This window comes from Oxyura jamaicensis, chromosome 4 (genome assembly GCF_011077185.1).
Source record: "Oxyura jamaicensis isolate SHBP4307 breed ruddy duck chromosome 4, BPBGC_Ojam_1.0, whole genome shotgun sequence".
In the NCBI taxonomy this organism is placed as follows: domain Eukaryota; kingdom Metazoa; phylum Chordata; class Aves; order Anseriformes; family Anatidae; genus Oxyura; species Oxyura jamaicensis.
The window spans coordinates 39,235,867-39,261,648 of record NC_048896.1 but is presented as its reverse complement, the minus strand read 5'-3'; the positions used below and the strand labels follow the sequence as shown (position 1 = coordinate 39,261,648).

Sequence of the window (25,782 nt, the reverse complement as noted above, 5' to 3'; positions counted from 1 at the left end):
GGTAGATTGCCAAAAGTTATTATGTTAATCTTGACTGAAAATGGTTTTGAGGTTCAAATACTGTATTTGGACAGGAGGAGAGAGATTTATAGTCCAACCACAAAAGTAGCATCTATTTTGTGAAACCAGGAAAAGAAAAGTGTCTGAATTTGGCTCAGATCCACGTGTTTATAAAATCATCATTTGTATCTGCTCAGCTGAAATGGATTACATTTCATCAGGTAACTTTCTAGCGAGTGTACCTATCCTTCTCCATGGCAGAATGCATCAACCAGTAATTTTTGTTATTACTGGCTATTACAGTCTACTGTGGTGCTAGGCACAAAAGCTATGGCTAGGTAGAGTTTCTCTTATGATTTTTCTTGTACGGGAAAAATGTGGATCTGTAGCTTGAGAAGGGGAAAAGCCCAGAGAGCCAAGAGAAAGACAGAAGAAAAGGAGAAGACAGAGGCTTGGAAGTAGAACCACTTAGAACTGAGTGAACAGGGCATTCAAACTGCGAGAGTTGTGGAAGTTAACAGATATATAAAAACAGTAAGGATTTATGGAGTCAAGCACTACGAACTGCTAAATGCCAGATTCCAGACTGCATGTGAAACATAATTCCCTCTACACATGCATTATGTTCAAAGCATAGCTCACATTAAAATTAGTTGCAGCTTTTGTTTTTAAACCTTTTGGTAAACTCCAAAATGTCAATATATTAAAGTCTAGGATATCTATCTGGTTACCAAAAAGAAGAAAGGCATAATTACTGACCATCTGAGAATCTTTGATTGAAATTAAATCTCTAGAAATTCATTTGATTCTTGCCTTGTAGCATCCCTTCTCTTCCTCTGGTTTCCTGCATCATTCTGTATGTTTTTTATATATGTTCTGTACACAACACATGCAACAAATAAATCAGAGGAATTTACAGACAACAGATTTCTTCTAAAGCCTTGGTTCATTCTAGAGAAAGTACATCTACTGAGTAAACCAACCTTAAGGTTCTATTTAGATGTTTTTTGTGTGCAATACATACAGTTCATTTTAATTTTTGAGGCATGACAGCAACAATATATTTTTCTATTAAAAAAGTGAAAGGATTTGTAGGTGCTTTTCATAAAATCATAGAATCACAGAATGGCTTGGGTTGGAGGGGATCTTAAAGATCATCTAACTCCAACCCCCCTGCCATTGGCAGGGATGCCACCCACTAGATCCGATTGCCCAAAGCCCCATCCAGCCTGGCCTTGAACACCTCCAGGGATGGAGCATCCACAACCTCTCTGTGCAACCTGTTCTGAGACGAAAATGTTCCATGTTTATGAAGATGTCCTTATTCCTAGGCAAACTCTGCCTTTTTTTTAAAAAAAAAAAAGAAAAGAAAAGAAATAGACATATTAGCAGTAGTGTTTGTATCTATGAATTCATAGGCCAGATTCTCTTCTGATTTATGTCTCATAAAACTTTTGGTTGGAGAGGAATTATTCCAGGTTTATATAAGCATATATGAGAAGCAAAAATCTGCCCATCTGTTTTAGTTTGAATTGATTTGCTAAAAGATCAACTGGACAAATCGTCTTAATAAAATACTTAAACAATATTAGGTTCAAAGTCTGCTGGTCTGACCTTCATTACAACAGATTTCAGAGAATACCACCACCCATGCCAAGTGTACCAAACAATTCCATTGTCCGTCTTTGCAGTATAGGGGCCTTTATAGTACAAACCGTTCAGGTTGGCTGAGTGACACCTGGTGGAAAAGGAAAGGAAAACATAAATAAGTGGAGAGCATTTGTAATTTCTCTGCAAATCAAAAAGTCACTATGTTGTTAACAGCCCAGTCTGACAGCTGCTAAAATTTACATTTGTGGACTTCAGTTCCTCTAAACATGAACAGTTTAACTGGGGGACACTTGCAAGTGCTTATAGCAGTTTTGAAACAAAAGTTATTTCTATGTTGTCTACAAGTTTTCTGACATCAGTAGGTCTCTGAGTTTTGCCTGCTAATCTGTTTCAGTGGAGAGTGATTTCAGAGTTCTTCAGGTCATGTGTAGCAGCAAAGCATACAACAAGCAAAACTCTAGGAAAGAAATACAGTGATGCTTTTTATTGTTAATAATTAATAACAATAATATTATTATAGCTAATTAAACATATATGTACCACTTCACTGGATCATCAGAGCTGGCATTTTATTTGACTGTACAAACTACATTCTTCTTGGCTGTTAAACACACTGAAATAGAAATGTTGTTACAGTTGTTAAACATGCTGCTAAAAGCTATCAAAACCCAAAAGGCTTGACTAGATACCACCACAATCTTGATACTCATTTGGCATTTCTATGAGAAAGGAGGAAATTTAGATCCTTGTGTGTCTACATAGAGAGCAAAATGGTTGTTTCTTCTGCAGCACACTTTAATAAATCTGCTTTGCTTATCTGCCAATTCAGTATTCTGTTATTAGTGTTGTTAATATCTAACTGTACCACACCACAATGGATTTCAAAAGCAGACTTCAGAAAATATTAAAACAGAAAACAGTCCAAATGGACCTTATGGATATTATTACTGGCAAATCCTAGTCCCTTTGGCTTTGCTTACACTTTATTAAAAACAGGTTTTGAGAACTGAAATAGAAACAGTGATAAAAGTCTCAGGAAAATTCTCTTACATATATGCTTATTTACTGCTTATAAGTTTTAAGCTGAATTTTGGTAATAAGCTGGTTGAGAATAAACTGAAGATATCAAAAGTGACTTTGTTTTTGATAAGGACAACCTTGTATTAGAGCTGACACAGCCTTTCTAGCCATACAAATCCTGCACTGAGCAGGCACTTTGTTTACTTTGAATCAAAACAGATTTTGTTAGAAGAACCATAATTGATAAGAGGTATCTAGATCAATTGAATCCTTTCTTCTACTTATTTTATTGGAAACAGTCAAAAGTTGATTTTATCACCAGTAATATGAACCAGTACTAACTCGTAATTAGTGCTGGGAGGCATTAAGACCAAAAATATACAGTATTCTGTAATAGACTAGATACAGGCTTAAGTAACTGGACATACTAAAGAAATAGTTGGCATGTGATATGATATGAAGCAACATTCATTACTCACAGGTCAATAATCACCTTGAAGTTAGCCTATGTTCCTCCCTTCTTTCTGATTTTTTTTTAAAGCAAAAAACTGCACAGCAATAGTTTCAGAAGCACGGTCAACTCTCAATTATCCACAGACATTTTATCTGAGTTATATACTAACTGTATGACAGATGCAGGGAGACAGAGTTGCTTCTCTCGGAGAACTGGGAGTGCTGGGGGAGACAACATGCTCATGTCCAAACAGACTCGTTAGTTCTTATTTTACCATTTTGAACCTACTGATCTGTGCACATCTTGGATGAAGGAAGCCCTTTGAACTGGGTGTAGTAGCAGCGAGAAGGTAGCTTTGTGGACTTGCATCCAAACTGCAAACATCTGCCTACAAAGTCACGCAGAGAGACTGTTCTTCTGCAGAAGTCCAAGTTAACAAGTGCAGAGCTGGAGCAAGATCAGTGGGTTTAAATGAGATCTGAGCTATTTCCTGTGCCTCACTTGTACCACATCCCTTGGTATCCATATTATCTGGGCATTTCTATATTTCATTAGTCCAGAGAACATAGAGCTGGCTACAGAAAATTCCTGCATAGCTGGGAGCTCCTATACAAACCAGCCAAGAACACAAATTCCTTCTATGTTTGCTAATCTGTGCATGACATATTTGTGTTCTGGGTGCTTTCCTTTCTCCGGGCCTGCCAGTGCTGTTCTTTTGGGGAGGATTTCAGAATAGCAAAAATCTTTTTTTTTTTTTTTTTTTTTTTTTTTTTTTTTTTTTTTCAGGATTCAGTTTTCTATTAAGCTTAACATTAAAAAGCCAGTAGCAAGACGGTGCAATAACACGACTAGTCACTCACTTTCATTATCCAGACAGACTCTGTCCCTTTAACAGTGTCAGACGCACAGCCATAATAGGAACTAGCCTGGTAGGAGTCAGCTATCTTTAGTAGTTATGTAGCACCAACTACAAGGTATTCATGACTGTCAAGTTATGCCATACAGTTACTATTGCAAAGGGATCACTTTTTTGTCCGGACCAATCTGATAAATAAATAAAATAAAAAAGGAAATTAAAAAAAAAGTTTTTAAAAGACAAAAAAAAATATGTAGTTGACTATAAGTGATTGATGATTCACTGTTAATAAACTCCAAGTCATGGTATCACAGTTTTGTGCTATTTGAAGTCTAGACATTCCTCTAAATCCACCAAAGTTCTGATTTCATTGGAAAAGTATCTCCAACATGATTGCTTTTCTCTTTTATGTCTTATCTTTTATGAGAACTGCAAAAAAAAATTGTCTACATGTCATTTTTTTCTCTATTTCTCAAACAATCTACCACCCTACCATCCCTGAAATATATTTAAATAATTAATTAATTGTGAAACACTGAGCTTATAGTTACCTCATTATCAGCTAAGCTGGTCACAGCTTAAGACTACGTATTGAAACAGAATTTGGAAAATGAGGAGTTAAAAAACAGAAACAAAGGATGACACAACAGAGAGAAACAATGGAGCTGATCCAGGCTGGCAGTTCTTGCCAAGTGAACTGAGATCACAGTGAGAGAGTAGTATGCTTCCCTGAGCTGTATTTTAAAGCTATCTATTACACAGATACATGACATCGTTTCTCTTTATGGCTATATTTATCTAATTAATAATGTGAAACAACATAGCTGCCTATACAGACAGTGCTAAGGTTTATCCTTTCTTTTGAATTGCTATTTTGTATTTAGGGATTGTCTTAAAATTCTTTTACTGAACCCTATTTATTTATTTTTTTCCTCTTAGCCCAGTCATGTGCACTGAGAGAAACTGAGTGGACGCGTTCCCATCTTGATATAGGAAGGATAACAAGAATGAAATGCTGTGAACTGAGGTGAAAAATCTATGGTTTATTAACCCAGCACTAGCTTAACTCATCAGACGTTCATCAGCACTGCTGCATCTGGTCTAGTGAAAGAAAGGAGAAATGCAGGAATGAAGTAGAGCAGGGATACATCCGCAAACTCTACATGACCTACTTGTGTAAATACTAGTTACCTTAAAGAGACAAAATTGTCTCCTCCTTACTGTCTGATAACAAAGATGGCCAAAGCCCATGGCAAATGCGCAATGAAATGCAAACGAAATGGCAAATTTCACAGACACCTTGAGCTGTTCAGTACGTATTGGCACTTTTAAGGCGGGTCTTGGTCTTATCAGCACTGAGATCTCTGGTAAGGGTCAAGGACGGATTGCAATTACAATAAACAATGCACATCCTATCCTTGACTATATGTTATTATTGTATGAATGCATACAAAGTAGAATAGTTGATAATACAGATATGAAATTAAAATACCTGTTGAACCACCAACCAGCCTTTTCCTCTTCAGCACAGTTGCCTTCATAGTTGTCATTGTCCCTGTCTCGAGTACTGAATTTCATTCCTCGATGATCAGCCCACCATTTTACTTCAGGATGAAACCCCCCTGTCAGGGAATCACCAGCTGTGCCAGAATATTCACCACAGCTCATCTCATAAGAATGCTAATGAAAAATGTGAAGGAAAAATAAAAGAAGTAATCCAATATGTCTTTTAGCTTTTAGCATATCAGAGAGTGAAACCACACAGAAGAAACTAAGCTGTTCCATTTTTCCATTCGCTAATACTGATACGCCCAGAATTGTTATGGCACTTAAGCACTGCATACTAGCTAATGAGGGACTGTACAGATGCTTACCAGGGGTAAAATGTGTCAATAACTTTGTGCATAAGTGACATAAAAATATTAGAGTTAGTTTTCAGTACATATTAACAAATCAGAACTTTGTGTACAGTTATTGTTAGAAATATAAATGAAAGTGGGAAAACTGCTTTTATCCATGACTTCTAGAACAAATAATTCATCCAACTTATGGAAAGAATCAAATCAGTATATCCATATAAATGACTGTTATTACATATTTGAAAATTCCAAGCATTTGTAAGAAAGAATACAAGTTGATAAGGTTTTACATAAATCTTTATGAAAATAAAGGAACATATATGTTTACTGTCTCTGTCTATAGAATCTACATTTTCGTTAACCCCCCCAGTCATTATTTAATATTTAATTACCTCTTCACCTGCAACTCCAAATCTTGTATATTGTGCAAAACGCCGTTCTCCTTCAAAATCAGTCAGATCAATTCTTAAAGTATAGTTCCCTAAAGAAAAGACAATAACAATTATTTTTGTTAAACTAGTCTACCTCACTACTTCTCAGAGCAGAGCATTATAGTAGACTATTAAAATACTCATTATGTTTTTATCACGAATCTTATCTGTATCATCACAGCATATTATGTGTTTTTATTTATTTATTTATTTATTTATTTATTTATTTATTTATGCTCATTGAAGCATATCTTGCTATGTTTGTCTTTATTCACATGCTTCATCTTTGAAAAATTTAGAATTATTCCAGTACAGGTTTATATACATACTCAAATGTATTTTGTTCTGAAACTTTGGAGAGGTCCATGCAGACAAATAACACAACTAAAGATTTGTGCTAACAGAAAATGGCCTGGAAAGATAAAAGAAACAGAAACAATAGAAGATTTTTGTCACAATAAAAATCTTACCTTGACTGGTCAAGTAATGAAGATTTTTATTTCCAAGCCAATATTCACCATTTGTCAAAACAAAATTTCCAAAGCCTTCTTCATAGTCAGTCCACCCTCTGAAAAGGAGAATAAATTATGAATTTCAGTAACCAAAGAAGTATGTTTGAATATTTATTTTATCATACAATTATAGATCACTGAATATTTCAAGCTGAAATAAAACCTCGGGAGGTCATCTAGTCCAACATACTGCTTAAGGCAGGGTCAGCCATGAGATCAGACCAGGTAGCTCAGGGCTTTGTCCAGTCAGGTCTTGAAGAGACTTCACATCCCCTGTGGGCAACCTGCTTGACCATTCCCCCAGTGAAAAAGATTTTCCTTATATCCAGCCTGAACGCTTTCTTTCAGTTTATGTGCATTGTCTCTCATACACCCAAAAGACGCTATTGTGAAGAGCCTATTTTCTCAACAATTTCTCAAACAGCTCAGTTTTCTTTGTGATCTCCTTGTAGGTTTACAGGTTGCTATTAGGTCCTACTGAATCCCTCTCTTCTCCAGGCTGAACAAGCCTTAGATCCACAGAAGGATGCAGATATCTGAAATGCAAATTGGACAAAACAGATGTCCTACAAACCTTCTTGCTGCTTCTAGTATTTGCATATATATATATATTATATATATAAAAATTTCACCAAAAATTTCATTTCTGGGCATTCCCTCTAAATGCTTGAATCTTGGCAAAGGTAAGGAGCTTAGGCGTCCACATATCAAGTGCTCACACATTTTATCTTCCCTGGAGTCATTTTACTATGAAATACAAATTACTCTGTGATGGGTTTCTCTCATACTTGTGTGCCAGTGGTATTTTATTTCCAGTATATTGCTTGCATACTTTTTACATTTTACATACTTTTTACATTTTTATTATTTGCAAAACACAAGGTAGTCCTTTGCTTGGCCTTAAGAGTCCTTGCTCCAAAAATAGTTAATGCATTTGACATTGAAATGTCCTTATGTGAAATGCACTACTTGTCAGAAAAAAAAAATAGAAGAGATGTTTTCCTATTTCAAGGACATTGTATTGACTTATCTTTCTGTTTAACCTTGTGCACGCTGCACCGAGTCCAACAAGATGGATGCTATGAAGAGTGTGAAATTAGATCTTACTTAAATAGTTTGTTAACTTGACCTAGGAGAGTTGATTTGGATCATACAGACAGTTTGTGACAGAGCCAGAAGTGACACCTCATTTGGAGGCTGTCCCACAGAACAACTATTCCTACTTTTTATCTGACATAATAACTTCATATAATTCTAAAGTTAATATTTAACTTAGTTCCATCTGGTTTTATGTTTCTCCACTTTGTTTCCAGTTTTAATGACCAAGTCTAGTACCTACCTATCAAAATTCTGGCTGCCATCAGAACGCCTCTGAAAAACAGTCCAACCACCCCCTTCAGACATGTCACAGAAGGCCAGGAATTCCTTAGGACTTTGGATAGGTTTCATCTTATAAAATCCACTTTGCTTGTGGCCATCGTTGTAGATTTCAGCACAATCTGTTCATAAAACATCCATTGGACACAGTTCTTTTAATCCTATACTTACTGGCAAAATCAGAAAACAAGCCAATGAAAGAAATCAAGCCATGTCAGGTAAAAGTCACATATGAACCTGGCTAATAGAAAGCAAATACCTCTACAAATACATTTTTTTATGACTTTTTGGCATTTTCTTGTATTTATATTGCTTTAAAAATTTATTGAGCTTAATTATTTTGACATTTCTATGAAAGTATCTTTTTTCCACCATAAAACACTATTACTTCTGTCTTCACTTGACTAGCAAAATAATTCCTCTGGTTTAGGTGGCGCCGCTTCCAATTTACAATGGTATAATCCACATTAGAATCCTGTTACAATCATATAATTTCACTACATATAAACCACTCGGTAATCTTTGAAAACAAAGATGTGCTTCTGTTTCAAAGTCCACAGGAGAACTGCCAAACAGGAGAGTATGGAATCACCAGTGTTAGAAAGAGGAAACAATTGCTGGACCTGATACTGTTGTCCCTTGTACCCAACAGGTGCAAATACATACAGAAGACGATCCCCCTAAAAGCGCAATGTATGTCTAAAATCATACCACTTCGGCTTGATACTAATTTTTAAGTCTGGTTTGGGTTGGTTTTAATGAAAGCAATGACAGAATTCAGAGCTCATGAAAATGTAACAGCAATGTAATTGCATAATCATTTTTCCTCTAGGAGTTAAGAAATGAAAGGAATTCTTTGTTTATATGGAATCAGTATGTGCCATCAAGCAGTCATACAGAAAAGATGTATAATTTTCAACATTTCTGTTTTTCCTGGCAAAAGTAGAGCTTATGAACTGCAAGATTTTCCCTGAATCCTTTATGAACGTGTTGGCTGAACTTTCAGGCCATATTGGAACTTTGTGAACTTTTATAATTCTTCTTAGTGAAAACATCAGTGAAGATTAGACATAGAAAAAATAAACAGTTTATAATGAAAACAAGTTGCTGTGCCAGGATTTGAACAAACTATAAGAGGAAAAAAATAAAAGAAAAAAAAAACTTTAAATAACAATCAAGATGTCTTTGCAGAGAATGTTTGACTGGCTTGTAGAAATACTTTCTTTGTGTCCATTATTTTCTTAGTAGGTTAGCAAAATACCTAAGTGCATTTTAATATTAAGCAGGTGTATATACTATGGAATTCCTTCCTCACTGTCTAACTCCAAATTATCCAGCTCTGTTGACATTAAAATGCTACAGCAGCTTGAATGAAATAATGCAGTATCAACGGGGGAAAACATTTACCAAGCTATAAGGAAAGTAAAAAAAAAAGTGGAGGGGGGGGGGGGATGTGTGTAGAATCAGCAGATACTGAAAACAAGAACTTAGATTTGTTACCCAGAATCACATTTTAAGAAAATGAACTGAGGCATACTCTAAGAAAGGACAAAGACTTTTCATCTGAATGTGGTTTTAGTAATTTTTTTCCAGTAAAAAATAAGTCAACCATAATAATAAAAAAGTCTTCTAGGATGCAGAATATGTAAATAAACATATGCATATAATTTAATGTCAAACTCATAACTGCTTTCAATTTTATTTTAATGGTGTTTTATTATACGTGATGCCTTGGCTTATGTTGTCATTTCTTCCAGAAGCATAAATACTACAAGTATATTCAAGCAAGGCTATTAAAAATTATAGAAGTTAAGACTCTCTAGTGCTGGACAACTAGAAAGCAACACTATCCAAGAATCAGAACCCCAAATTGTATTTTCAATCCAACTACTGTTTGTGACTTTTTTTATTATTTTAGATGGACCTCACACCAGCAATGATGGGTTAATACACTGCCTTCTTCCACAGCAAAGAGACTAGATCACCATCAGAATAAAACCAACTTAAAACCAATATTTTAGAAACTGTGAAGTCTGGAGCAGAACCTAACTCAGTCACCGTTTTGCAACATAAAGAATATAAGAGATCCAGATATCACAATTGAAGGCTTCTTTGTGTAAACATGGATGCTTCAGGGATTTTACAGATCAGAACTCGCACACCTATTGTATTAAATAAGAGGACTGTGCACGGCAGGTGTTTTGTTTTGAGTGTCTTTATCAGTTTGGGGTTTGGACTTGGATGTTGAGCATCTTAACTTCCAGTTAGGTAAGGTCATTAAATTGCTAGCCACGTGTCCATCCATTTCATGATTTTTCCTATTTTGCAGAGACATCCTATTTTTGAATGAGTAACTTAATTAGCAGAGTATGGAGAACTTTATGTTGGGATATTGCTGTCTCTTGTACAACAAAAGTCTCTAACATATTACTTCTTGCCTTTCAAATAATTTCTAAAACTCCTTCTTTAGGCTATTCTGCAAGTGTAATCAAGCTCTCAGCTTTCAAGTTAGATTCAAACATTCATTTTGGGTTAGCAATTATAGAACATTATACCCCAATATTAAAGGAATAAAAGTACTATTATGATGGAGAACATCTTTACTGGTGATAACACAGAACACCAAAGACATGTTAATATTCCTTGGACTGTTAGCAATTCGACCTAAGACCGTAATGTGCTGCCAATTTTTCGCAGTTAAGCACCTTAAAATGGGAAAGATTAGTAATTGTATACTGAACAGCTTCTACTTCTACATGTCAGTTTTCAAAATGTTCTGTTGGAAGAACACTGTAGACTTAAGGTAGTTGCATTTAGTAACCTCTCTGTCCTCTGAGGCCTTCCTGGTCATTTTGTTCATCTGTCTTAGCTGCATTAAGCTAAATCATACGGGATGTAAGCTGTATGTTCTACAGCACAACAGTTTTACCACATTTAGTAGATAATAAAAAATTCATTAGGAATTTCTTAGATGGGAATGCTCAAAAGCTTCAGGATTGCAGAGGTGCTGTACTTGCAATTCTTTAGCATGATTTGCCTTTTTGTAACAGAAACCAGTTCTTTTCAGTGTGCAAAACCACAAAAGCCATATTTTCCCCATAACCAGCATATTCTGCAAATGGTTTCATCTTATGAGGAACAGGCCGCTAGAATTATCTATTGCTATTATTATTATTATTATTGTTTTGGTGTTGTTAACTATACTAGCATCTTATGGTTAGGTATTGTTTTTTATTTATAGTATTCCTTTAAACAGTTCTCTTTTATACTGAGAGAAACGTCAATTGGAACCTTACTACTGTTTGCAGCTGAGAAAGAAAAGACTGTTTTTGTTAGCTAAGCCCCTAAAATCCTTTTGGGCTTTGTCTGTCAAAAATGCCATCTTAAAATCTGTTAAGAAACCAACAGACAAAGTAGATCATACAGCTCCTGTGTAATATATTTCCATCATGATATCTCACTTAAAATGAACAAGAAGTAAAAGCAAACCATTTTACCACATTCTACTCCCGACCACTTGAAAGGTATAGCTCTTTGCAGCAAGCGTGGCTTTCTTCTCAGTTATCATACATGTCAGGGTGTCTGTACAACCCCCTGGTGGTAACAGGACCGAGATAACCACTGACATTATAGGAATGTGAGTATACAAACTCTGTGTGTGAGTACAATATCTATCTTTTCTGAGATGATGGTTGCCTCTAAAACGATAATGTTAAACAGTGAATTATCAGTGATGAAATTTACCAAAGATGATGGTCAACCAGATTTAAAAACAGCCAGGATATCATCAAACTATTATCGGTTGCATTGCTGGTACTGATTCTAAATGTATTGTTCACTGATTGCTTTTTAATTATGTGCTATTAATAAATAAATAAAACTCTTCAATCCGGATTTGATTTATACTATGTGAGATGAACACAGGCCTAGGTAACAGCTGGATGCTGTGCTTTAAACAAACCATTTTCTGTGAGCTACGAAACAATATGTCAATGGGCCTAATTGTGCTAAAGCTTCTGGGTATAATACAATGAACGGAAATGAAAAGAATAGCTTCATTTCTAACCTGAATACTGTCTTTTTCCTCCCAAGTCAATGGCACTGTTTTCATCTCCTCTGTCACTGTACTGTATCTCTTTCTTCTCTAAAAGCTGTATAATTTTTAACTGCTGCTGTTTCACACGATGTTCCAGAAGTCTCACCTGGGCCTGAAGTCGCACTTGCTCTTGAAAACAGTTCTGTAGATCCTAAAAAGGAAAATGCATCCTATTGTAAAATCAGTATTTTTTGTCAAGTTTAACATGTAAAGAAAAAAAATTAACCCGAATAAAACATTTTTGTCTCAATTCCCTAGACACTCTTTTGACTTCCACCTTAGTTGTTACCTCTACTTCAACTCATTTAGTATGCTGTAGAATATCCAACCACACCGGCTTTGCAGAGACCCTCTCTTTATTGGCTAAGCTACCAGCTCCCACTGGAAACACGCAGAGGAGACTCCATGAAAACACTACCATACGGATTGTTTATTCTCTATCACCTCATCATGCACAGATTTACTTCCCAGTGAGGTCTCCTACCAACGTGGTGCAGGTTCTAAAATTTCCAGAGTTTTAAAGAAATACAGTCCCTGCTGATACTTTCTCAATTTCATTGTTCATTTTCAAGTGCTTTTTGATTACACACTTCTTACGATAAGAATCTTAACATTGCCAACATAAATATTGTAAAGTGTCAAGCTCTTTTTGGCACACTGAATTAAATAGCCCCTAAGAAACTGCAAATATGCGTGAAAAGTAAGAGTTTAAAACTTAAAGTCAGTATTGTGCTATGACTTGTACTCCTAGCTTGCCGTGCAGAGTAAGGGATATGTGGTGATTGTAATACAGCGATACCTTCCACGCACTGCACATACTGATATATGACACAGGAGAGCTGGAATAACTGTCCCAAATTCTGACATGCTCAATGTACACAGAGCAATATATATTTTAGATTAATGGCTATGGACTGAGCTAGGGAGCTTAAATTACAACAGCTTATGTAGAGTTTCAAATACATAATAAACAAATTTGATTTCAAAAGGGAGAGGTAAGCCTCTGGGATTTTATGGTACGTTTTACAAATGTGACATGAGGTTCTGTATCAGTAACATTGTGTCTGCAATTTTATATGAGCAAATAGTTGAGTAGCTATGGTGTTTGCATGAGAGAACAACCAGCACTGTAAAAGTAAAATCAGAGGGCAACCTTTTGGAAATCTGATAGGCGAGATCAAATATACAGCAGTTCTAAATTGGTACAACCTTATTCGTAGGGCAACATTATTTGAATGTAGACCTGTAACGCCATCCATATGGAAGAGCTGATATCTTAGAACATTGCCCTATCACGCTGAATGAGGTATAGAGAGATCTGAAGCAGCATGCTGATGTGAAGCTCCACTGGCATCAGCATGCTTTTGTTCCAGGCTCAGGCCTCATGTATTTCCCATGAAAACTACCATCAATATGTTTCTTGTCACCTTCTTACTGCAGTGATGTTTTTTTTTTCTTCTATGTGAAAAGCTGGTGCCATTCTGTACATTTCTATGCAGCACAGGCATGGCTCTGGTTGGACTGACTTCCTTGCAGTACCATTAGTACTTCACCACAACTCTAAGAATAAACCCGAATTAACAGAAATAAGAAACTGCATTTTATGATTAACACATACGGACTTTTTTCATAAGTAATTTCTGGTACTAGTTAAAAAAAAACAGAGCTTCTGCTACTATTGAGGAACATCCATATCCTGTGTCATCCATCCTGTGTCATGACTATGATGTTGTTTCTGATAGAAATGTGTTGCTAATGTCCAAACCCCTGTGCTTTTTGAACACAGAGAATAGAATTCACTTTCAACATAGGCAAATGAACTTTGTATGTCCGTGAGCTCATTAAAATGGTTCCATCATGTCCCATGTGACTGTAATGTTCAGTCTCATTGAAAAACGTGTTGATCACGCTTGCTGTCTTTGCACAGGTCTTAGAGGTCTCTGCTCCGAGTATTTCTGCAGTGTATCAGATGGCCATTTAAGTGCAATCTAATATGTACAGTGGAATAAAAGAACAGGGAATCTAAATGCGGCAGGTAGAGGCAGTTTGTCAGTGACCTGTCTGAGACGAAAAGGTTTGGCTGCCTCTTTGGGGCTGGGCTGCCCATGTCAGCCAGCCGTGTCAGCAGGTTTCTCTGCGGGCTGCAACTGTCTGCTTGCTACCAGGTCCTGAGAAGCCTTGAAGGTGCTTGACCACAAGGAGGAGCTCTAAGTGAGAGGCACAATTTACCAAACTTCCCAAAACTAAAATTTTGGGAAGGAATTAAAACAAAAGCAACCAGTGACCTAATATCCCCTAAAGTCCTATGTTATTTAAGATTACTCCATTGAAAATCTGTTTTATGTGTTGATAGCTATACAAGATCCCTAACATGCCCTCTTTTTTTTTTTTTTTTATTATTTTTTTTATTATTTTTTTCCTAGCAGGGAACTTAAGAAGAAAAATAAATACATGCATGTAGTACACACTTTCTACGGAGGCTTATAGGTTATTTGACCATAAGTATTGACTACTGTGCTACTTGCTGCATATTGCAAAGAAAGTCTTTCTAGGATGATTATTTTAATTTGTATCTGCAGCTTCATATAAATCCTTCACAAAAACATGAGTAGAGCCATTCTGAGACATTCAGAAGAGAAAGTTCTCTGCAAATTCTCAGCCTGCTCCTGAGTGCACACAGAAAATGAATGAGAACTGGAGAGAGAACTGCTTGAGAAAGAGTGAGTTAAAAAAATTCTCAGATGAAATATTAATCTTAATCATTGTAAGTTAAGAGTTATAAAGGAGATTCCATGCTTTTGTTTACTGAGGAGGTTGGCCTTTATCAGTCTTACCTCAGTACACACAAGTTTGGAGGACATGGTAATAAAAAACAGGAAAGACTTCAGTGATCCTGGAAATGCTGGCCCCTGCAACCAGGCCCCTGCAATGTCATAAGCAAGACTTCAGGTAGGTAGTCTTTTTCCCATGTGGCAAGGTCTGAGCTATGAAGAGCTATTTTCACTTCTGGTTAAAGCAAGAGTCTGTGCATTTGAGGAGGGGGAGCTACAGGCAGCTAAGTGCATTTTTTTTTCAGGTCTAGTGAAAATGCATCTACCATTCTGCCTACTTGTACTGCTGACAGCCATTCTCCTACTGTGATTAAATGCAAAAGCACAGAAATTCTCCAAAAAGTCTTATTGTACCTTAGAAAAACTTGGCATCTACCTTCAGTGTGATGTTAATTTATATACTGCCATAAAAGGTCTCTTCCTTTTAATCAGTTTAAAACCAACCAGTCTGAAATAGGCTGTGTCTCTAAATATTATTCTTAACTTTGTATTTTAAAGTTATCTTTTCATTTTGCTTACTTAAAAATTGTGAATTATTTCATGAAAATGGAAAAGTAACATCGAACTGATTCTCATCCTTTTTACAGACTGCACACTTGTTATAGAGTAAGAAATAACATATTTGCATTATACATCACAATTTCCTGTTGCAAAAGATTTAAGCTCATGATGCTGACTACTTGACTAAGTACTAGGTGACGATAAAGAAACCATGAACAGTACTGAATAAGTACACCATAAGAAATAAATGATTTAACAGAATTAGTCTTGAAAGTAACCTTGAAGAGTACTTGTATCTGATATTTTGCTTTCTCTCCCTGACTCAGGTCTTCTCGTTGCTATCTCCTGCTGTGCACTCCAGTTCCTGTTATGCTTTGCTGCTAAACAGCAACGCTGCAATTATCATATTTGGAATCCCAGACGTATTTTCCCCATGGGAGAATCCCAAGTTAGCTGTGTAACTTTCAAGGTGGATCGACATGGCTTTTAGATTGGCATGTCCCAAGATTGCTCTTTGCATGTACTACTCCACTTTGTCACAGGATAACTGTTTTAAAATCATTGAGGTTAAACCGGTGCATAGCTAGAGTGATACAGAAGCAAAAGGTACCCTAGGGTTACAGCGTAAGAGTTAGCAGCTATAACTTACTGCAATTCCTTTTGTTAGATATGGATCAAAGTAGAACAATTATAATAGTGAAATACTCTAAAAAATGTGAATTTGATCATGACTTTCTCCAGTGGACAGTAGTGCCCACTGAAACTAGACTGAACACGACCTGTTCTCTCTGTTTCAGTGAAGCAACTGTTTGTGCTACACATTGAGAAGCAATTATCTAACTGTTGCTGACAGCTCTGCTCTTGGACACGTGGTTCCATATTTAAGCAGCTGCTGCAATTAGTATGCGTTCACATTCTTCATTTTATTTCATTATTGTGAGAGCTATTTAGCAGCCAGCGTCCTTTCATTAAAACTGCTGCTACAAATTATATTTAGAATATTTTATGAAAACTAAAAAAATACAAACTCTTTACTTGAGGTGTTTTTTGTCCTGTATTTTTAGAATTTAAATGAGCTTAAAAAATACCTCAAATGAGATTAGTATTTTAAAGAGATTAATATGAAAATTTAGAGATGAATTTCAGAATGTTCCCAGTTCTCAGTCACAGAGTCAGCCACAGCCCATAATATTCCAACTTAAAAAAGAAAAAAATCAAAATAAATCAAATGTATTTCATTGTATTGCCTTTTTCTCAGTAAGTTTCTATAGAAATCAATATTATTTTTTTTCTCCAGTAAGCAAAGGTGATTACAGAGGCAGGTGCATCCTACCTATTTTGTCCCTGTAGAGCTACTTTTCTAAACAAAAGGCTTTCCTAAGATAGCCACAAACAGTTATGCTTACCTAGTTGTAAACTTGACAACCACTTCCACAGAGGCAATTATGAATCAACAATTCAGTCTCCCAGGTCCCTGCCAATTAGGACCTGAATATTAAACTGGAAAGGAAAGCCAAGACAGGCAGTACAGGACTGGTAAGGTTACGACTATTTTAAGTGGTGGAATAAATGTGTTTGTGTGTTTCTGCTGGAGACACAAAATAAGTAGTACAAAGTCTGGGAAGCCAGAATCAAAGGAGCTGTGTTCATTGTTTCTCAGTGTGAGCTACAACACAGTAATGTGGCAACAAGTAGGAAAGTGAAGCTGTGGATCTTATTTGAGAGGAAGTCCTAAGGCCAGTGAACCAGGTAGAAAAGGATAGAAACATTTTTTGTATCACCATAGTACTTCTACAGCCAGCAAGCTCGTGAGACAGGAGCTGTGTTTTGCCTTTCTGTAGGTACGTTACTCAAACTGAAGCTGTTATTCTGAGTTAGCATTACCACTGAATGGAAGCAAAAAGTGCCTTTTCTACAATGTCTGTGTTAATGCATCATGTGATAACTTCTTAGTAAAGGTATTCTATTGCCTCCTTCTCCGTGTTGGATCCAGTCACAAACTGACTGGATTACTTTCTCCATTGCTACTGCTTAGTCGTTGTATATTTATGCACCTGTTTTGTCGTTCCTTATCAGAAACTTGTCTCCACTGAACACTGTTAGAGGCTATTTCCCCAGTCTTTTGGATATTTTTTTTTTGGTATTCTAATCTTTTCTGTCAAAGCTTCTACCATCAGATCTAGCTGAGATACACTGTAAGGACTACAGAGGTTCTTCTTTATTTAGAAGAAACTCTAAACATAAACTTGAATAGAACTTACAGCGCTCGCAATAGTATCCGTCAGGCTAGCTGCAAGGACAAAATCAATCACTATCAAAATCTTCATTCTCTGGAAGCTGTGAAGTAGAGGGACAAATGAAATAGTAGTTAACTTAAACATTAAAGCTAAATATTTACACCTGACATCTTTAAATGTTATTGCAAATAATCAAATTAACCTATAATAATTTCCCTATAATTCACAAATACAGCGGATATTTAGGCTTCATTACAATGTATAAAATAGTCTGATAAAATACACCTTCAAAAACCAGTAAAAACAATTTAATCCTTTTAGGCCACTAAGGATCAGAGGTCTCCAAACATTTTAGGAGAGTTAATCAAGGTTACAAAATGACACGACTTACTGTGGAATAAGATAAAAGCAAAATAGCCCTTTAAAATATTGAGAAAAGCAGAATATTCCTTGGTCTCTGAAAGCTGGGAGAAAGGACTCTGTTACATTCAAGTTTTTTTTTTTTTTTTTTTTTTTCTTTCAAATTTACAAAATTTTCATTTAAGATATGCTAATTCCATTTAAACCAAAATATGTGTCCACTCTGCTTTTTCTAGTTATTAAACTAAATCAGTTAAATACATGTTAAAACATTTGTGGTTAGACAAAGCATAAGGTACATAATAGATTAATGATTCAATTTCAACATGTGCTTATTGAACCAACCTTATGGAAATTTCCACTCATCTTTCTACAGGAATTAATACGAAATGCCAGTGGAACTTTGGCAGACTGTGCTTTTTACTGTACAAAGAAAACCAAGGTGCTTACGTGAAGTACATTTTTCAAGTTTTTATAAATTCTGACAAATTCAACTTCATTTTCACCCATCTCCAAAAGCTTCATGCAAGAGTACAAATTTCAGTGCTGTCCAATTGCAGGCTTTAATCACCTGTCAAATACTAAGGACATGAAATTATACTTATTTTATTTAAGAAAGCAATTTATTTTTAGTTATATTTCTGAGTTTTGCTGGTTTGACAGCATCAAACTTGTTGCAGAGTTCATGTTTCTGGATGAATCCAGTTATACAGCTTCTTGCACTAGACTGGATGAAGGTGCAAGGTGTTGAGGGTTGCCCAGTGCCCCATGTTGCAGCTAGCTCAGAAAGATTTTTTTATAAAGGAATTTTGGAAATACATAAGCAAAATCTACCATTCAGCTGAAAAGCACTATATTAAACTGATGTCTATCTCTAAGGATTCCAAAGAGGTTCCTTGTAAATTATTTATAAAATGTTTAAGGAATAGAAGGTGTGACCTGAAAATCTGTTATTTCTATGGCATACAATTTCTGAATTTTAACTTGTAAGTTTTTATTCACGTTAACCAAATAAATGTTATATTATTTCAATTAGAAACTTTACTAAAATTCAGTATAACAAGTTCTGCTATTGTTTAAAGTGGTGAGAATTGTCTGGCAATGAGTTTTGTTATTAATTTGGATTTCAGAGGTTTTTGCCATGATAAAACATGCATTTTCACCTAGAATTGTAGTAGTTATGGCTATTGCAGCTCTTGCCATCTATTGCAATGACATTGGCTGTTGTGGGAGAGGAGTGACCAAAGAACACGTTAACTGTCTGGGCAAGCTGCAAATGACCTGTCTTAGATAATTTCAGTCCCTACTCCATGCACATCTTGAAAATGTTTTCTGGGAGAAAAGGGTCTATATTTTTTCACTGGGAGATTCTTTAACTGTTCTGCTTAATTCTGCTATTTTCATTATAAAAGCACACTGTTCTTCCTCCAATTAATCTTCATATTCGAGCTGTTATATCATGATTTCACTTATTGTGAAAGCGGCATTGGTCTTAAAAGGATTGCACATCTTTAGAAGTACAATATTCTTATTAAAAATAATCACATTGTCAAGTATATCTTACATACTGTTCAGAACAATTTATGTTAGCAAAAAAAAAGAGAAGACCATTAGTCACAATCAAGGCAGACCATTTCTCTTGCAGTATGTGTGAGCTACTGCAAGCACACTGCACAAAAGGAACGAAGAGCTGAAGAGTTTGTGCAGTTGGTTTGCTTTGTCACCTTTGGATGATGAAGTCACTTTTCTATTTAAAGTGTGCCTCTTTCTAAAGTATGTTCCTGTTGTGGAAAACTTCATGAGGGCTGCACTTAGAAGACAATGTTGTCAGTATCACTTTCAGAACTCTCATAAATACAATTATAAAGTGATGTTTTAAATATATTGCTCAAGATATCCTTATCCTGGAGTTTAATTTTTAAGAAAGGGAGTTAGACAGTAAAGCCAAGGTGCACTCTGGTGCATTATTAATCATGTGGTCAGTCAAGATAACTTTGAGTTCACTGTGATCATAAGAGAATTAAGGGGCATATAGAAAGGGAGCAACCTGCAACTGAGATCTCCATTTGGCAGACCTGTCATCCAGTAACAGGGAATACATTGAAAAAGAGAAGACACAGGACAAAAAAAAAAAAAAAAAAAAAGTGAGGTAGGAACAAGGGTTGAGTAAAGCAACATCTGTCTGCTGCTGTCATCAGGGAGAGGGGGGGGAATAAAATAAAATAAAAGGGAGAGAGAGAGGTTAAGAAGACTAGGACGAGACAAGGTCTGAAAGCAAATGGTTTACCTGATGTTGTTCCTCTGCTACTGTAACTGCCCAGCAGGGAGACCCCAAAGGGGCAGAGGAGAGTAAGCAGAGCTGTTTCTGGAAGTAGAAATATTTGAGGCAGTTTGTCAGTGGATATAAATTCATGTAGTTATCTGATTCCACAGTTGTATCACAGGAGATTCACTGAGCAGCCAGAAAAAGTGATTAGAAAAGCAGTAAAATATCATACAATAGGATCAGACCTCATACATGTTCAAACTGTTTTGCACACACTGACTGAATAAACAGCTTCAGTCTGGGAATTAATGTTGTTACCTGATTAGTTAGTTTTTTATTTTCTACACAAAGTTTCAGAATAGCTTGGTTCAGTGACAGTTCTCTGAAACTGTACATTTATCTTCTGGTGATATGTAAAGCTAAAGCTGTGTTTAAGGGAAGCTTAAAATCCTGCTCTAGGAAGACAGGTTTGAAAGTCAATTTCTCAAACTAATTTGTCCACCCACTGAAATATTTAGCCCGGTTGTTACATAGCTATTTAAAATGCCTTATCCAGAAATGTGTCTGGAGGGTAAAATAATTAAAAATGTAGGGAGAGAATACAACTTTCACACATAATGCAGTAAAAAAACATAGCAAAATACTGGGGAAAAAAAAAAAAGAAAAAAAAAGAAAAAGAAAAAAAAAAACATGCAAGCCTTAATCCGTGTCACAGATGAAGACAATTGCATAACTATTTTTGTATTGCTGATGCTCGTGAGTCCAAAGAGACAGTATGTACTGAGAGACTTCCAAAGCTTTGGTTATAACACAGTTTTCCCATTTAAAAGCAAACAACAAAAACACCAACCAAACAAACTTGTGCAGGGGAGACCCCTTCCCAGGAAAGCTTTCATCTCAGACAGCAGACATGCAGATTGATTATCACACATAAAGACAGACTGAGAAAACCTCACTGTAACATTTTAGAGTTGAAAGCACAAGCCTTTAATAATTAGCTGCTTTCTATTTTAGCAAAACTGAGATTTAAGTGCAAATCTTGCAAAACTTTGAAATTTTATCTTTATATATCTTTTATATGTATATATCTTTTATATATATATATATATTTTACTGAGATACCAGTCAAAGATCACACCTGGAATGTGCATTGGCATGACTGTATGTAAAGATTTCTCCTACAGCTACACAATTAAAATTAAAGGAAAATACCTCTAAAAATTTTTGCATTTCTGTACTTGGGATTTCTTTACAGGCTACTCAGACAGTAAATCCTACGGTCAAATTTCCACCAAATTTGATATTTTTCTGTGTCTTTCAGTAACAAGTTACTGACTAGAATTGATGATACGAGCAAAACTCTTGTGCTATGAAAGTACTGAGCTCCCAGCCTATTTCCTTGTTCTTGAATTCTGGAGACAGCAAGCTCTAAAATTCCAATGCCAATTTCTGTTTGCACAGTGCCAGGAAGAACTGCCATGTTAAAAAACACAATAATAATAAACGAGAATCTGTCTGCCAAAAGGACAGCTAATGATTTGGAAGACAAACCTGTTTTAGTGATTAAACTCGTGAACAAACTTTGCTTTGTTTTAATTAGATAGTGCTATAAAAATTGAGCCAATGTCCTCATCTGAATAATGGACAGTCATTTACAATCTGATCCAATTCTAGGCCTCAAAAGCAGCCCTATTCACCCAGCCATACATTATTAGACACTTAGAAAATACAGATTTGAATAGGAGGTTTATTATCAAACTAAGTATATATCATAGCAAAATAGCTAAATCCTACCGAAGCAACATTCCTACATCATTAGCAACATTGCACCAGTTATATGGCCTTCAAAAACTACTTTCAGTCCATTAAGTATAGAAATTACCCCCAATTCTTTCTTCTTCCCTCACAGGTACCTAAAATGTTTACCTTTCCCCTCTGGCCAGAACTCAAAGTTGTTAAATCTTCTTAAGCTGATGCAAGGAATTCCAGAGCCCTTCCCAGACTGTGATTGTTTTTGCTATTAAATTCTGTAGTGCTGCGGCTTACATCTGCTATGAGTCAGTGGGCAGGAATGTTACTGAGGAGTTGCTGCTATCAACTCTGAATTGCAACATAAGGAGGAGAAGATGGTAATTTTGTGCCTAACAGCATTTCTGAAATAAAAATAGACCAAAAAGAACAAAGAATCATCCACTTTCTTTCATTGCTGTGATCCAGGAAACTGGTCTCAGCATGACGTTCAGCTTTCCTGAACCAGAACCTAAATCTCTGAGGCTTCAGAGCTATAGGGAGCTTATCTGTGCTGACTGATCTAGAAGGAAAACACTCTGAGACTGTGGGTTACAGTTTAGAGCTGATAAAATATAAAGAAATCTGCTTAAAACAAACAAATGAGGAAACATAATACAGACAGCCAAAGGGAGCAGGAAAAAAAGGAAAAAGAATCCTGTTTGATGTAGGTATTTTTTTATCTAAATTGAAGGCACCCAAAAACACCCAGTCTCAGTGACTTGGTTTGACAATATCACTTTCTATGTAAGCTTGCTAGAGCCAGATGAATACAACAAATATATTTTTTAAGATGTTATTTGTTTTGCATGTGCCTTCCTTCTGTTATGCTGGCTCTTTCCAAACAGTTCAACTAAGGAATATTCTTATCAGAATGCTTCTGGATGAAGTGAACTCTTAAAGAACTAGTGAACAAAAGCAATAAAAGGAGTTTTACGTTCCCCAACTATAAATACTAACACTGTCACCTTACTTCTGAAAACTAATACTTGTGGAACACTTCCTTTAAATAAATTTTGGTGTCGTATTTGGAATCTCTTTACATGGCAGTATTTTCTTTACTCATTACATTGCATCCTAACTTCAAATTCTGAATTTCAAGTATTTAATAATTGGAATAAATTGTAATAAATAAGATATCATTAATAAATTCAAAAGAAGTATTCAGCAATTCATTTTTACTGGGAATCTTACTATGGCTAATGACTTTGGTAGGAAGGAGATACCTGTTGATAGTGGGACTCCTGACTTAGTTCAGGAAAGTACAGTGTGACTCACTGGGTGGGCTCTGCACTGAGAAAGTGGAAAAAGGCACGGAATGTTAAACTCTGACTTAAAAACTTTAAACTCTGAGCATTCAAACAATTTATAGAGGGCTACAAGTAGATACTCCATCACTTCAAGTCTTTAAACAAAGACGAGATGGCTGAAATCTCTGGCTGTTTTTCAGTTAAACATGAATGAACTCAGAACAAGAAATTATATAAGGCATCGAGTCAGAGATCTGTATTTAAGAGGCCTATAGGCTGCACATCATTGGAATGATTTTACAAGAATAGACATATTAAATAGAAGACTCTTAAAGATTATACAAATGGAAGTCACATAAGCACGAAAGGAAAAGAGAAAGGTCTTGGAGTCTTTCTCTGACCTATCAGATATATCAAATACTGAAAACTGGCAAATGTCATAGACCTCAACATGGCCAGTAATGACCTGGCTGTTCAAAGAAAACTTATTCAGATTTGCTCATCTTGGGAGAGTTTGCACAGAAGTAAAACAAAATATAGCAAGGACTGTTAATTAATTTTTATCATTAAAAAAAAAAAGTATTTAAAGAATAAAATGCTCTTCATGCTGTTCTTCACTTTTACTCTAACTCAATATGTTTATTACCTCCCATAAGCACAGCAAAAACAGTTGTATTGAATCTTTGCTCTTTTGTGGATGTTTAAAAGAAATAGCTAACAAAAGAAAGCTTTGGTCTTTGTTCCCATTATATTCCAGCTCTCGGCTGAGTACTTCCTGAGGTATTTTATCTGACAGAAGTTTAGCAGCTTATAAAATCAGTAAACACAAGATAATGTGTTCATAATATCATCCTTTTATCATTCAGACTCAAAGGAAATTGCAAGCACACAAAAAACTTTAATAGAATGCTGAACATCATATTTCCATGATAAGCTCTAATGCAGGTGGTTAAACACTATTCATAAACGGTAAAGATTATTATTTTTTTTCTCATGTGTATGATTTTTATCCAGGAAAGTTTTAGATCGCCTTTAAATATCGTGTAGAAATGTGAGAGGGTCAAAGATTGCACAGCCATGACATGGTATCTCAGTGCTTGCCAAAATGTTCTTTCATTCCATCTGTTACGAATTATTTTTTTTATGCTCTTCTCTGCATTGTTTTATTTTGTGTAATGTTAAGGATGAAACAGAAAACATGTAACAGTCTCCATTCAATTGAATTACGCTCTGCTGTGTGGAAGGGTATATGACAGATAAAGGACTTGCTCAAGATCTCAGTGCAAGAGCCAGGAAGAGAACATGGTCTGTCATCTTCTACCTTATTTACAAGATTTAACCTTAGTTACCTTGCCTTCTCCTAACTGTCTCCTTTCCCTAGGAAGCTTCCTGTTGACCTCGGTTTTTCTTTTGTTCTCTCCAAAGATACCTTTCACCTATATTCTACCTTGCAAATCATACCACCTCTGTAGAAAAGTGAACCAACTAATTTCTCTTTAGTATATGTCAACTCAGTCTTGTTTTCCATTGGTGCCATCTCTAAGCAGTAGTACAAATTATATCACATAGCACCAAATCTCTACTACTCCTCTTATCATCAGGAAAAAAAAAAAAAAAAGGAATGACAAGAGCAATTTTATTGGAAAATGATTGATTTAGATTACAAAGTTATTTAAAACACTTCAAAGTTATTCCAGTTTCAAATCTTGCATGGTCGTTGGACGTGCTGGGTCATCATATTTCACTCAAGTACTTCTACAGAAAAAAAAAACAACTGGAAGAAAGCACCTACAACCCCTTCCTCTTACAATGAACTTTCAAATGATTGTATAGTATCTTCCATTCTTTATACTCAGAACCAAATAAAATAAAAAGCTAAAAATGATGGATTTAATTGCAAAATGGAAAAAAAAAATGGGCTGGGCAGGGAGGCAGGAGAACTTTTGATTCTGGACTTTCTTTATTTTATATCAAGGGGTTCCTAACTTCTTTCATATTCTTGTCCTTTGACTCAACTCAGGGAGAAATATATGAGGTATTTCCAACCCATGTAATCATTTAATCTTTCTCCTGCTTACTTTTTTGTTTTTTGTTTGTTTGTTTGCTTTCTTTCAGTCAAGCATGCATCTGGATGGTGACTCCAGAAATCTAAATAATGTGGAAGTACCTAGACAATGTGATAATACACAAAGACCATCCCAGATATTATGAATTACAAGTTGCTGCTACTCACTTTTCTGAGGAATCTGCAGATATAATCTGCCTGTTTAACCCGGATCTGCCATTTCAGAATAGCTGAAGTATTTTTTGTTTCTTTTTGGACTGCTTTTGTC

The 25,782-nt window shown here is 35.7% G+C and overlaps 1 protein-coding gene across 2 annotated transcripts; it reads right to left on the bottom strand.

Annotated features, from left to right (window-relative positions):
* Nucleotides 1–1,187: 1,187 nt before the first annotated feature.
* On the bottom strand, nucleotides 1,188–25,782 carry FGL1 (fibrinogen like 1). 2 transcript variants are annotated; one of them, XM_035326317.1, is made up of 8 exons: nucleotides 25,683–25,782; nucleotides 17,810–17,885; nucleotides 12,187–12,367; nucleotides 8,083–8,242; nucleotides 6,702–6,799; nucleotides 6,193–6,281; nucleotides 5,434–5,621; nucleotides 1,188–1,738 (listed from the first exon to the last, which is right to left on the bottom strand). In XM_035326317.1, the coding sequence occupies exons 2-8, from the start codon at nucleotides 17,873–17,875 to the stop codon at nucleotides 1,579–1,581; spliced, it is 942 nt and encodes a 313-aa protein (XP_035182208.1). In that variant the 5' UTR covers nucleotides 17,876–17,885; nucleotides 25,683–25,782; the 3' UTR covers nucleotides 1,188–1,578. The 2 variants fall into 2 exon arrangements, with proteins under 2 accessions (XP_035182208.1, XP_035182207.1); XM_035326316.1 differs by lacking the exon at nucleotides 25,683–25,782 and adding an exon at nucleotides 22,338–22,490.